Below are 15,081 nucleotides of genomic sequence, written 5' to 3' on the forward strand. Positions count from 1 at the left end.
AAACAGTTTGTTCAGTTGTACCCTACAGTACAACAGATGAACAGAAGATGTGATCACTGATGTGGTGTAAATCTTTCTCAACCAGAGGAAGAAGTCTCAACATCCCATTGTCAGGCGTTCTCCAGTCCTGGTCTGAAAGTAAAACAAACAATTCAAATGAAGTTGTTTAATGGACAGTCAGGTCAGCTTATTTTCTGTGTTATTCACAGCAGTGATGGGCTACTCTGGCCCTCAGCGTCCACTGTCCTGCAGATTTAGCTCCAACCTTTAACCCACTTGCCTATTGTCTACAAGTAAACCTGAAGACTTTGGTTAAAAATGTTCAGGTGTACTCAATTAGGGTTGGAGATAAACTCTCCACCTCAAAAAGGAGAATGCAAGAGGGCCAGAGTTGCCTGTTCCTTATTTAAATTTACGACGCAGCAGTCAGTACATTATATAATATACACATTGCAGTATTATATATATATATATATATATATATATATATATATATATATATATATCAGCACATAATATAAGCTAAGTACTGAATAAAAACAGTTTTACCCATATCAACAGCAACCTATTTTAAAAGATCTTTTAGAAAGGCATGGTCTCTTTTGACCCTTTGCAAGTGATGCTTGATTTCTTTCAAAACAACATAGTCTTCTGTCAACTTGTTTCAAGAGCTTCACTTGGTCAAAAACCAAGTGATAACCTGTACAATGTAAAATTGTCAACATCAAATTATGTACTACATATTACAGCAATGTTTCAATACAAGACATACCAATGGACTTGCGCACCTTTTCTCTCTTCTTTGGGCACCAGATGTTCCTTCTTCACCCGAAACAAAGGACTTATTCGATTAGCTTGTCACGATATAAGGACAGGTCTTCATTCTCTGCTGTAAAACAAGAAAGTCTACTTACTCTATGTGCAATTACTATTGTTCTTGAAACATAAATTAAGAATAAGTTAATCTACCATACGATTCAGGAGAGAACATTTGATGAGTAAATACTGATTGAAATCTTCTAGAAACTGTACCTGGGAAGGGCTGATCACGGCATGATTCGCTGTGACTCACTAGTGGCTCTTGTGAGGGTTGGCTCTTAAAAGCGCTGCTGAGTTTGATATTGTAGAGCTTTAAAAAAAGGACTAAGTAATCCTGCAAAACAGAAAGGAATGTAATTAATACATTACAAGCAAGTAGTCAGTTTATATATAACTGTAGGATTTATTTCTTTAAAGAGAGTTGCATAATTAAATGGTAAAAGCATTTTTATGTAATAAATTTACTGATATGTGGGCATTTCTATGAATAAAAAAGTATGTCTTTAATAGCAAGCAATAATCATATGAACTCTTTTAAAAATAACATGATTTACATGCAAACGGGACAGTTATCAGCAGTGTAACTGATCTGATTATGACAAAATAATCGAATATATGATGTCATGTGACAAGTCAAATGAGCTTTTCCACTCTTGCAAACAGAGGAAGGTCATGAGGTGTGAAGAGAAATCATGTATCATTGGAACATGAACAGACAGGGACCAATTTGTAATAGTTTGAATGAATACAATGCAATTAATATAAACTTTCTGACAGTGTGTGGGACATCCGACTAATTTTCCAGAAGGGGCGCAACTGAATTACAAATATCGCCATAAATGTACAGGAATAGGAAGTGGCCAATGACAGCACAAGAAGTAAAAGCTGCAGGTTTTTGTACGAGTATACTATACAAATATGTACGAGTATCGTACGAATTTGACAACTTGTTAAATCTTGTGAATTATTAAGACTTGTAAGAAAAGGTTTAAGAAACAACAAATGCTTTTATAAAATGTTTGATTTAGGGTTAAAACCAACACATACCATTGCGAATATTTGCCTTTGCAGCTGTCCATCTCCTCGGTTTACTTGTCCTCAAACAATAATGAGCTGACTGAGTCCGAAAGGCCCTTTTGGTCTTTTCAGCTGAAGAAAGAGAAAAGAAAATATCATTATTTATAATATATAGGATTATTTCAAGGAAAAAGTACTGATTTAACTTACAAATATAGGATGTTACATTATTAAGCATTAAAAGCATGGTAAGTGTTGTGGTTACTGTGCATTTACAATAAGTAGCCTACTGTATCACAGTAAAACTAATGTTACTATGGTAAAAGCATGGTAAGTGTTGTTTTTACTGTGCTTCTACTACAAATTATATCAAGTCAAGTATATTTATATTTATACAAATGATATGTACTATTATGTACTACTTTAAACCTGATATGATGATTAACTGATTGAAGTTCTAGGCCTATAACGTCACGTGACAGACAGTGTTTAATCACCCTGTTTTGAATTAGAAAGCAATGAAACGCAAAGCCTCCGTGGAGATGACAGATATAATGCAGTGACTGAACGTGATCTAATCTGATTAATATCGACAAACAGAAAATACATTAGCCTATATCAAACATTATTAGGACAGCGTATTTACGACTACTTACCAACATCCGGCACACGTGAACTAATCGGAACTAATGCCAAATATCGCGATGTGTTCGGAATGAGCCTGCTTCAGCGCGATTTCCTACTGATAAAATATAATTTTAAAAATATCAATAAACAGCAAAGCAATCCAGCTTCCCTGGCAATAAGATCGAAACAATAACATTAAAAGAAATACATAAACCATGATAAGATCTCGTGAATAAATGTTGATTAAACAGCATCTCTCCTGCAGCCTGACAGGCAGAAAGAATCGTGCTGTGATCACGAAAGATGTTTCCCATTGAAATACATTAGTTTAAAAAAACGTGCGGATGTCACGAAAATAACGAAATAAACGTGCCCGTGTCACGAATCAATAGATTAAATTACGTGACCATATCACGAATTGCCGTGAGACTGGGTTGTCCCCACAATGTAGGTGATTTCAGGTTTTACTATACTTGTGGGGTCATTTGGTCCCCACAATGTAATATAAACATGAACACACACACACACACACACACACGTAGGAGTCAGATTAATTAGCCAGCATGACCATGCATGACAGATGAGCATATACATGTGTTAGTTTGTGCTTATTTGTAGAGGCAAATGTCCTGGTTCTGTCAGCATCCTTGTGTGTGTGTGCAACCCAAACCAAAGAGCCAGCCTCTTTAGAACGATTATTCATCTGAGAACATGTTCTTACACTCACACATACACACACGTGCGCACACAGACACAGACAAAGACACACACACAAACCTTATGCAAACACTATGAAAAACAGTGTCCACAAATCCCAGTTCACAACTAAGAGAAAACAGCACAAATCCATTCAAACCAAAAGATCTCTAGGATTTGCTAATTTCACAGACTCACGAGAACACATTTGTCAGTCTGTAGTCTATTCAGCCAACGTAGAGGGCAGTAAAATGTTCTTATTTTGGTTTTGTGCATGACCACCAGGCTGCTTTTCAAGAGCATCGGTGAGACTGTGGTCCCTGCAAATGCCAACTTCAGAGAGAGAGGGAGCAAATGAGAGAGAGAGAGGGGTGTGAAAAACTGCAGCAAAGATCAGATAGCAGACAAGGGTGAGAGAGAGAGAGAGAAAAAAGGAGAGAGAAAGAGAGAGCAGTTTTTTAAATGTTCAAACAGACGAGGTGGCGCACCGGAACATTAGGGAATCTCTGGACACACGAGGATAACCACGGCAGTGCTGAAGATTACTGAAACGTCAGAACAACACTCGTTGATGGAACATTCTGAGGTTGTTAGCATATAATCTGCAGGCTTTAGATAAGAACCTCCATCGAATACATGCGTACATGTGTGCGAGTTTCCTTCTGAGTATGTGACACTAAAGATGAGGACCTCGTTGAACAGTCAGGATCCATTTTTTTCTTTTAAAGGGAGTTTTTTTCCTGTAGGGGAACTATAAGAAATTCAATGGAATCATGCTTTAGCTCAACTTCAGATCTCTCTCTTACATATTTCCATGCACACAAAGGGAAGAAAAAAGGTAAGCAGAATATGTTTTTTTATTATCTTAAGTGCCTGTTGACTATATATATTTCTTCAGCTTCTATCGGCTCTGTCTTACTCACATGGACAGTCTACAGGTATTTTCTGCAACCTGTAGGCGGTTTGCGTTTTTGAGTGTTTTGGTGCCTTTAATGTGCCGCACATGAATAGAGTCATATAGAGTAGATGATGGTCATCAACACTGCATGTCCTGTACCTTCACTGTGTGTTATCAAATCAATGAGGGGGCTGTCACACCCAATACAGCATTCCCACAATGACGGATGTCCCCTGAATGCTGGAATATGTTGAGAATATCTTTGTTTTTAAAAATCTATGAGCATCATCTAAAAAAATAATAATTCAAATGAAGTCTAAATTTAGATTCGGTCAGATGTAATCCAAATCGGGATTGTGTAAACGCTGTACTTTCAACACTTAGACACCTGTTTGGATGAATATAGCATGACAAAAATATAAAATCATAAAAATGTTATGGTTTTTGAAAACCACGCTGAATGTCATTGGCAAAAGAAAAGTCACCAGATGCAACTCTGCGGATCATTCAGCACTGCGCAAATGGCGAGGGTGATACAAGTCTAAGTTCATAAAGTTTGTTAAAGGAGACCGATGCAGCTCTGGGCTGTTTTGGAAATGTTTGTTGGGAGGAGCAGTGTGGAGTAATATCTGAAGTCTGTCAATTGTCTGTCAAAGTTCTCACAAACTGCCATCACTTTAATTTCTCATCATATTTGTCATTTTGGAACTGGAGGAGCTGTTGGATGGGTAGAATGTTAATTATGTCTGAGAATTAAAATGACAGCTGTCTCGTTTGATTCTAAGTGTGCATGAAAAGCAAAAAGGACACAGAATGTTCTCTTCAGATTAAGTTTTCATCGACCACCACCATAGGGTTCAGGTATTTGCGTCAGACTCTCATAACCAAGATTATCTTTTCCCACAATTCTTTCTTAATGTTACTAAGAACTGCCACAGTACAAACCTTTTCCCAATCATATATGTTTCTTAGTTTAAAGAAACCTAATTTATAGTTTTATTTGATCTTATTTTAGTGCAAAATATGCAGTGCATATTTGAGAGATCAAAGCAGAGATCATTTTTTTATTGATTTTATTTGACTGCAAAACACTTATATAAATAAAGCAAATCCTGCAAAATTAATAAAATATTTTATTTCATTTATAAAATATTAGTATGGTATATTTTAATATTTTATATGATTTTGATTATTCCATTATATATATTTGCTATATAAAACTATATATATATATATATATACACACACACTATATATATATATATATATATATATATCATATTGAAAACCTCAAGGAAAAAAAAAGTTTTGTTTTTAAAACGCAAAGAAATGCATTTATATTTATTTTATATTTTATATTATATATAAATTTAGCTATCACAGAACATTGATTAGCTTATCTTTACTCATCATAGCGTCACTATCGAACCACTACATGATCAGAGGATCTGCTGACATTTAGAATGGAATTATCTGACATCACATCAGGACGCAGTGAAGATACTGACCCCACTGCCTCCCCTCAACTGGAAATCTACTTTGTATTCTCACGGCTATCATTGAAAAACGTATTAAGTGCTCAACTGTCTCTCTCGTTTCAAGTCTCTTCTCTCAGTTTTGAGTGATTGGCCACCTGGATGATGACTAAAATAACACCGCATGAAGCCGACAGTCGCCCCACAAACAAACACACACACCTACACACACACACACAAAATTTCTACCAGACAGGTTTCCATGGAAACCTCTATATCCCTCTAATTTTCTTGCGATTCTTTTATTTTTGAGAATTGTAAGAACTATGCTGCATTTCTTTGCTTTCATGGGTACACATGAAGGAAATGATATGTTTTTCTCATTATCACTCTTGCCGAATCTGAGGCTTCTTAGCTATTCGCACTCACCAATATAGCACCTGACACCACCCAGCCCCCAGTGTGTGAGTGTGTGTGTGTGTGTGTGTGTGTGTGTGCACACATGTAGAGTCTGTGTGTTTTGATGTCTCTCTGTCAGTACAGTATGTCTTGGAGCGCAGATTCTTGCAAGTGTGTGCGTGCGTGCAGTAGCCTCACTGAGACAGGCATCTATTATTAGAAAGACAGATCACTTGACTCAGGCACTGGCTAGACGCCTAAATCTGGACCCCACCAGCAGCTCCCGGCTCAGAGCTCTGTAAAAAAAAAACAGTAGTGAGAAAATCTGAATAATGATAATGATGATAACGATAAGAATAAGGACCGCACTCCAGCTCCTCTCTCAGGCTCTGAGGTGTGCGCACTTCAGCACTTCACTGTACGAATGTGCGGAGTTTCACAGGAAAAGTGCGAAATTACTTTAATTAGCTACATCTGCTGTGAAACAACCAGACGACAGTTCTGCTCATCTGCTCTCTTACTCACACTCACAGAACAGCACTTTTACACACACACACTCTCACAGAGGAGTAACACACTTTTTTTTTAGCTCCAATGAAGATTCATAAGATTCATTTTGGGACTACTTTAGCCTGCATCACACAGGTTTACCTTTCATTGACATTTTCAGTATTCTAATACTAATATATATATTAAGCCAATAGAGGCTGTGTGTTACTGTGATTTTACCATGTTTAAGTGGCTTTGCGTCTAACTGCCTGTCAAATTGCTTTAGTTTATTAAATAATTTATTAAATAATTGCATGGTTATGCTCATACATATTGCAGTATGTACATTTTTTTTATGTTTTTGAAAAATAAGTTTATTATGCTCACCAAGGGTGCATTTATCAAAAAATACAGTAAAACAGTAATATTGTAAAATAGTATTACGATTTATATAGCTGCAAGCAGCCATTATCGGGGACAAGCGGAAAGAAGACAACAAACCATGCCAACATGTCTGGGAGTATCAGTCAGACCAACTGCAACAAAGAGCAATTACAGACATTATAAGATGATTTCACGCAAAATGGGTGAAAAAAAAATCATATATACAGTCACTAATAATATGATTGAATGGTTTGTCAGTGGTTAAATTCCCATAGAGGCAGGCATATTTTTATTTTTAAGGGCCAGTTATTTCATGGATCCATGATACATCCTGATAAAGTTCCCTTGGCCTTTGTAATTAAAATAGCCCCACATCCTCACATACCCTTCACCATACCTAGAGATTGGCATGGGGTGCTTTCCACAAGATCATCTCTCAATGCAAATCAAACCAGCTATTAGGCTAAACTGAAAACCATGCCAATCTCTAGGTATGGTGAAGGGTATGATGATGTGGGGCTATTTTAATTACAAAGGCCAAGGGAACTTTATCAGGATGCATAGTATCCTGGATCCATGAAATAATATAACTGGCCTTTAAAAATAAAAATCTTCTATGGGAATTTAACATAGGGGTGTCCTGACTTATGCCCCCATTTCGGCATAACCCAAGAAATCTATTAAGACCAGTGTCATTACAATAGGCAAATTTATTCATAAGTTATTAGCATTTTTGGAAATCTTGTTATAACTTTTTTACCACAAGGTGGCGCTGCCCCAAAACTTTTTGAGCAGCTTCAAGGCATGGTACCGGTGACTCATACCGAGTTTCGTAAGGATAAGCTAATGCGTTCATAAAGTATAGCATTTTATATCACAATACTGTATTGAAGTCAATGGCAATTTCATGTTTTGTTCTATTATAGCGCCAAAAAGAGGCACAATCCCACTCTTTTTTTAATGTGTCCTCAGAGTGAGCCCATACATGTGTTTGTAAAATTTGGTGAAAATATCTCATTTCGGTTTGGAGTTATATACATTTATATGTATAAACACATAAAAAATTACCCACACCTGACTTTGTTTGCATTTTTTTGCCACTTATTATTTATAGTTTGACATTTGGGCATTAGCATTTAGGCAACGACCTATGTTTCCGAACTTCCTACGGTGGTTTCGTCTCGACCGGTTTCGAAGATATTGGCAAATGTCTTTTAAGCACTAAATCACAACGCTACACAAACCGTAAGGCGAAACCAAGCATGTTTGCTATCGTTGGACTGGGCAAGGATTCAGGAATCTAGTAGATGACTCCCGTGAAAATAAGTCAACCACACCCAGAGTTATAACATTTGAAAATTTAATTTTACCACTAGGTGGCGCTGGTTCAAAAATTTTCAGGCTCCTTCAGGGCATTGTACTGATGACCCATACAGAGTTTCGTAACGATACGTTCATAAAATACAGCATTTTGGTACAAAATTCAAAATGGCCAACACCTAAAATGGTCGATATGGAAAAATTGGATATCAGTCGACTCGGCATGACGCCCTGAATCTAACGAGACTTTTATGATTTTTGGACAAACCGTTCAGAACTTACAAGCAAAAATAGCCATTTTTCGTATCTCCAGACCAGCAGGTGGCGTTGCCCCGAAATGCAGCATGTAGCCTCAGGTCATGCTTGTGATGACATCTACCAAGTTTGCTCTGAATACGATAAAGCGTTGCAGAGATACAGCCTTACGTCTGTTTTCACAAGTGCTACGTAAAACTAGTTTGTGCGGTATTCAAGAACGGTTTGACGAATCGACATGAATTCCATAACTTTTTGTCGGCATGGTCTGAAGATGATCTGGTTAAATTTTCGTGAAAATCAGAGTAATCGTCTAGGACGAGCTTGTAAAAGTAGGTTTTTCTGAGAATTCAAAATGGCGTACAAATTTGAAAATGCAATCGAATCGGCTTGAGCTAAGGAATCAAAGGAAAAAATAATTTTGTTTCTAGCCCTTATGGTTAAAAAATTATTATAGCATAAACATGAGTGAAACTTTGGACAGTTGGTGACACTAGAGGGATTGAGTAAGAGACTCCAAATTTGCCATGGTGACAGTTCAGACTGTCCTCTATCAGTATGCCAAATTTCATAATTTTCCCGCAAGCGGTTCTATGGGCTTAATAGACTCCCAGAGCGGATGAAGAATAAGAATAAGAACGCCAACGATTACAAAAGGTGCCTCCGCACCTTCGGTGCTTGGCCCCTAATAATGGTTTTCTATTTTAGTATATTTTAGCAGTCTTCAGTGTCACATGATCTTCAGAAATCAAGAAACATTTCTTATCATCAATGTTGAAAAAAGTTTGTTGGGTAACACTTTACTTAAAGCCTTTATGTATAATGCATTATAAAACCATTTAATGTAAGTTATAATTCCTTATATCTTTTAATAAATTATTGTAACCAAAGTTAAAATGCATTATAATATTTGCAGATTCCCCGTTACGTCTGAAATTGGTTGTGTGCCATGTATTTTAATGCATAATACATTATAAAGGTGTAACAGTGAATAGATACAAATTATAATGTATTATAACTGTACTGTACTATTATAAAAAGTACTGATCCCAAATGTTTGAATGGTAGTGCATATCTACAATATAGGCCTATTTACAAGACAAAATAACTCAATTTACACAAGTTATACTGTTTAAAAGTTTACATACCTTTGGTTCAATATTGCGTGTTGCCTCCCTGAGAATCATTGACGGTTCGCCTTTGTGACTGTTCTTGACAAATTTCCTCCAGGTAAGTTCTTCAGAATCCCAGGATGCCCTGCACATCTGAATACTTCTTCACAGTGGCTTTATGTTCTTGAGATACAGGTTTGTCACTTTCAAACACAAAAGGTTACAATCACACACACAATATTGAGAACAAATGGTGTGGAAACTTTTGAACAGGATAATTTGTGAAAATAAAATGTATTTGTGTACATTTATTTGATCTTATGGTATATACTTAATTGTGTGTTATGCAGCCTTTTCAGGGCAATCTTTTTAAAAATGCTAAACATTTTACAAGGAGTTTGTTAATGTATGAGCACAACTGTATGACAAACAATGTACAATGAACAAAGACTACATAACTGATATCATTTTTTTGCTTCATCTTCAGGCAACACAAACTGATCCAGAACTGCTTTGGTACTCTCTCCCACTTACGGATTGGTTCTGGCCAGGCAGAGTGGCATGAGTGTGGGCAAGCCCCACCGCTACAACATTGTGTCATCGGAGGAGGAGGACGTGTTCCGCCACGGCAACATGCCTGCCCTCGGCAATGGCTTTGGTAATGGCAAGATCCAGACGCGCCGGAAGGTGCGAAGTCGCTTTGTTAACAAGACAGGCCAGTGCAACGTCAGTTTCTCTCATATGGACGAGCAATCCCAGCGCTACCTCGCCGACATCTTTACCACCTGTGTGGACATTCGCTGGCGGTGGATGTTCGTCCTTTTCTCCCTTGCATTTGTCCTGTCCTGGCTCGCATTCGGGTTCGCCTTCTGGCTTATTGCTCTTGTCCATGGTGACTTAGACCGGCCCTCTCAAGATGACTTCACACCGTGCGTCATGCAGGTGAACAGCTTTGTCGCAGCATTCTTGTTCTCGGTTGAGACGCAAACGACGATTGGCTACGGATTCCGCTGCGTGACTGAGGAGTGTCCTTTAGCAGTATTCATGGTCGTTTTCCAGTCCATTGTGGGCTGCATCATTGACTCTTTCATGATCGGTGCCATCATGGCCAAAATGGCACGGCCTAAGAAACGGGCAGAAACGATACTGTTCTCGCAAAATGCTGTCATCGCTATGCGTGACGGGAAGCTGTGCCTCATGTGGCGGGTCGGGAACTTGAGGAAAAGTCACATTGTTGAGGCTCACGTACGGGCGCAGCTAATTAAGCCCCGAATCACAGAGGAGGGGGAGTACATACCTCTCGATCAGATCGACATCAATGTGGGCTACGACCAAGGTCTTGACCGCATCTTCCTGGTTGCTCCCCTCACCATCCTACATGAGATAAGCGAGGAGAGTCCCTTGTTTGGAATCAGCAAGCAGGAGCTGGAAACATCAGATTTTGAGATAGTGGTCATACTGGAAGGGATGGTCGAGGCGACTGCAATGACGGCTCAAGTGCGCAGCTCATACCTGGCCAGCGAGATCTTATGGGGCCATCGCTTTGAGCCTGTGGTGTTTGAGGAACGCAACCAGTATAAGGTGGACTACTCGCACTTTCATAAGACCTATGAGGTTCCCTCAACGCCTCGTTGCAGCGCCAAAGACATGGAGGAGAACAAATCCTTGGAATCTGGTGCCAACTTCTGCTATGAAAATGAGTTAGCCTTCATTAGTAGGGATGAAGAGGAGCAGGAGGAGGACAGGGGTGAGAGGGGGACTGAGCTAGAGACCCTTTCAGCCAATCTAAACTTTGATCAGAGGTCGTATCACAAAGAATCTGAAATATGACCACTGATTGTCACCTTCAAAGACTTTGCTTTATTGTAGAATCAGCCTATTATTTTAGGGTCGGTTGTAACGAACAGATACAGAGCAATGCAAGTGCCATATGAAACTTTGACCCATTGTCCTAGAGCCATGCTGTAGTCGAGGGCAGGTCAGGAAAAGAAAGTGCTTTTTGTAGTTGTCGGAAATGTGAGGCCTTCCTATAGGAAAACTTGAAATCTGATTATCTGTTTCATACTGTAGTTTGAAGTGATAGCTTTAAGTAGTATCATTATGCAATACTAAGCTAGCCTGGGTGCCATTTTGACTAAATCTTTCTCTTGTACACACAATTTGCACAAAATAGGATGTTAACCACTAGTGTGTTTGCTTGGATATTGAGTAGAACATGATAAACTCTTGTTTGGTGTGATTTACAGCAATAAAGTGACTTGAAGACTTTATCCATGCTCTCCATATTCTACTGATTTTTTTTCACACTACGTTAGAGCAAAGACTGTATTGTCTGATAGCTTTATTTTTACCATGTAATGAGGTACTACTAGAGGTGTGTGGAAGATAATTAACACCTAAATAGACACTGCTAACTGACAATGAGCATGATGGCTCCCAGGCTAGCAAACAGCAAAGACACAAAACTATATTTATTCAGTATTAGAAAGTGAGTAGATAAATATACAAGTAGCCTATGTGAGCGGAAGAGTGAAAGATACAGTTAAACTTTTTTTTTTTTCACAACATACCACCATTTACATTCATGCTCAGGACAAACACCCTTGTATAAAACCGTTTACTCACAATAACAGCCAGAGGAACAACAGGTTTAATGTTTAGTGATATATTAAACCTACAAGTCCTGGTTTTGTGTTGTAGCCTTTCACAAATTTTGAAGCTATAAAACAGTATATTTACAACATTACATGTTTTGCTATAGCAACGGCTACATTTAGCTAGTGTGTGTTTTATGAGCTATGACCTTCAATATGACCTTTTTTTATTGAGTTTTTGTCCTCAGTATCAATACAGCTGCCCATTTGCAAATGTGAAAGGAAATGATCAATACTAAAAGATACTTCTATGGTAGATGCTAAAGAATAAAATGTCAGTATCGGATTAAGGGCACACTGAAAAAAAAAACTTGCTTTCCAGAAAAAAACTTGTTAATTACTCTTAAAACAATACCAAAGTCTATTTAGCTTACCCAATTGGTGAATTGTCTTCTGTTGATTTAAGTATAAGATAAATCATTTTTATATCTAAAAGACCTTATATCTTGTACAATTTTGCTTAATAATAAATATAGATAAAGAAACAAAAATACTGATTAATAAAATGATTTTTTTTTTGCAGTGCAATTTAGGTTGCAATTCCATGCAATATTTCAGGGTGAAACTAAATTGTCAACATTCAGCATAATACAACAAGTCCATTTAAAGTAGATTTCAACTCACAAACTAATCTAAGAGCTTGAAATTAATTACAACAAGCAACTAACAACAGACGAACACTAACCACCCACCTTTGGTATATCTTACATGATAATTAGAGATTACGACATTCTCCCTCCTTTTCAAAATCAGAGCAAAGAGAATTGGAGAGGTGAGAACGAGAGCCAGAGACAAAAAAAGGAACAAAAGAGAGAGCCACACGTACGCAAAAAGTTCACCCACTCACCTCATCCATCACTTTGCTCTGTGGGGGCAAATAAGAGTGCCTGATTAAATAAAGAAGGCATAAAATAAGATGATTTAAATAAATTAAACGTTTCATCAAGTTAGATTATAGCCAAAGTCATCCACTCTCCCAGAGGAAGAGAGGAAAAAGAGATGATCCCCTCAACAAAATCCACTCTCCAAAAATACATGCCTACACTATACTTCGTCATGAAACCATCATATAACCCAAACCCTCAAAGTTGATTGTTTTTAAAATGCTGGTCATAAAAGGAAAATGTCATTATTCACACTATGTTATCCAGCAGCTTGGCTGATTTCAGGTCACGTCCTCATAACCTCTTCAGTTAGCTTTCTGAGAGTGAAAGTGAGTCAGCTCATGCTGATATCAGCTCTTCAGAAATGAAGGCAAGATAGATATAAAATAGTGATGTACTTAGCAAGGAAAAACCAGGTCATACCAGCTCAAGCTGCTTTTTTTTGTCTGGTCCAAAAAGGTAAAAAAAAAACCCTCCTGCTTAACCAATTTGGTCTACAGGTCAAAACCAAGTCTACCAGCAGGTTTTCCAGCTGATCAACCAACCAGCTTAAAGACCATTAATGATCACCTTGAACCCACAACCATGTAAAACCATCTCTGACCATATATGGATTTTCCAGCAGAGAGAGAGAAAATAAGCAGGGATACAAAGACAACTCAGAAATACAAAACAGTATCAACCTTTTTTCTGAAACGCAATAAAAATGTCTTCTCCACAATAAGATCCCTTAATGAATCAGAACTACCTGCATAAAATACAGGATTTGCATTATAATATTAAACAGAAATACCGTAAGTATAGCCTGAGTGATGATGTGTAACTTTGGGCAGCTGGAGGTGACATGAGGCCCCGTCCACACTACTGCGTTTTCATTTAAAAACGGAGAACTTTTGCTACGTTTGCACCTCCCGTCAAGACTAAAAAGGAAAAAACGAAGAAGTTTAGAAACGCTGCAGCTCCGTTTTGCGTTTTGAATCTCCGGAGGGCGTTTTAGTGAAGACGGGACAAAACGGAGGACTTTAGAAACGATGACGCAGAGGCTCACGCTCGGCTCTATGGGTGTCATCAGTCATGACGTATCCTTCCCTGATTCGTCAGCCACCCATCACATGTTAATCCGTTTCCTGTTTACACCGGCACGCGCATGCCCAGTGTTGGTGAATGGTCACGTGATCCGCGTTTTCAGGCGTTTTAATCCATCAGCCGGAAGTTGAAGCTGCCTCCGGGGGCCGCCATTGTAGCTGGCTATCACTTGCTGTTAGCATCCCATTGACTCCCATTCATTTTGGCGTCACTTTGACAGCGAATAACTTTACATCTGAGGCGTCCAAAGACTTAATTTGTCCATTATTTATTTCTTAAGAAACGGGACAATGGATAAAAGGCTCCATTACTTTGTATCTTACGTTATGGTCCCGTAGAAGCCGTTTTTGTAAAAATAGGCTAACGATTGCGTCATAACCACGGGACGCTCTGTCGCACAGTAGAGAAATTACCGTATAGACAGAAGTAGAAGCTCGTAGGCAATCGTTTACTGTCTATGAGGCAATCGAGTGGACATGGAGGCATAAAGTCAAGGGAGAAGCCCATAGATAGAGAGTTCATAAAAGCAACGGGACAAAATATTTCAACAACAGATTTGTTTCAGATTTCAATTCAGATTTGTCCCGGCACAGCTACTAGAAGGTCAGAACGGTTGCTCACGTGACCTCTACGTTGTCAAGCTCAGTTTGAGCCTGCGCAGTGCGCTTGGCTATCAGGAAGTGAGTGCTTTTATGGGCTTCAACTTTCTCCGTTGAAATCTATGGGGTCGCTGTGTCCTTTTCTTTTACTGTCTATGGTTTTAATGTGGACGGAGATCAATTCTAATATGCAGATAAAACGCTGGTGTGGACGGAGATTGTATTCGTTTTAATTCTCCGTTTTTAAACGAAAACGCAGTCTGGGCCTGAGATTGAAAGAAAGCAGAGGATATTTACACCAATGAGTTCCTAAAAAGATGCATTTTATTCCCATTAAATCTGTATCAAATGTCACCTTCAGCTGCAT

General features: G+C 38.3%; 1 protein-coding gene across 1 annotated transcript; it reads left to right on the plus strand.

Moving 5' to 3' along the window:
* Positions 1-3,531: 3,531 nt before the first annotated feature.
* kcnj12b (potassium inwardly rectifying channel subfamily J member 12b) lies at positions 3,532-11,761 on the plus strand. The gene is made up of 2 exons (XM_056239881.1): positions 3,532-3,997; positions 9,979-11,761. The coding sequence occupies exon 2, from the start codon at positions 10,053-10,055 to the stop codon at positions 11,319-11,321; it is 1,269 nt and encodes a 422-aa protein (XP_056095856.1). The 5' UTR covers positions 3,532-3,997; positions 9,979-10,052; the 3' UTR covers positions 11,322-11,761.
* Positions 11,762-15,081: the final 3,320 nt, after the last annotated feature.

This window comes from Rhinichthys klamathensis, unplaced genomic scaffold, assembly GCF_029890125.1.
Source record: "Rhinichthys klamathensis goyatoka isolate OS25496 unplaced genomic scaffold, OSU_Roscu_1.1 h1tg000571l_1, whole genome shotgun sequence".
Lineage (NCBI taxonomy): Eukaryota > Metazoa > Chordata > Actinopteri > Cypriniformes > Leuciscidae > Rhinichthys > Rhinichthys klamathensis.

Bases quoted from the DNA above. Each gene is read 5' to 3' on its own strand.
- kcnj12b (XM_056239881.1), top strand. From the start codon at position 10,053: ATGAGTGTGGGCAAGCCCCACCGCTACAACATTGTGTCATCGGAGGAG.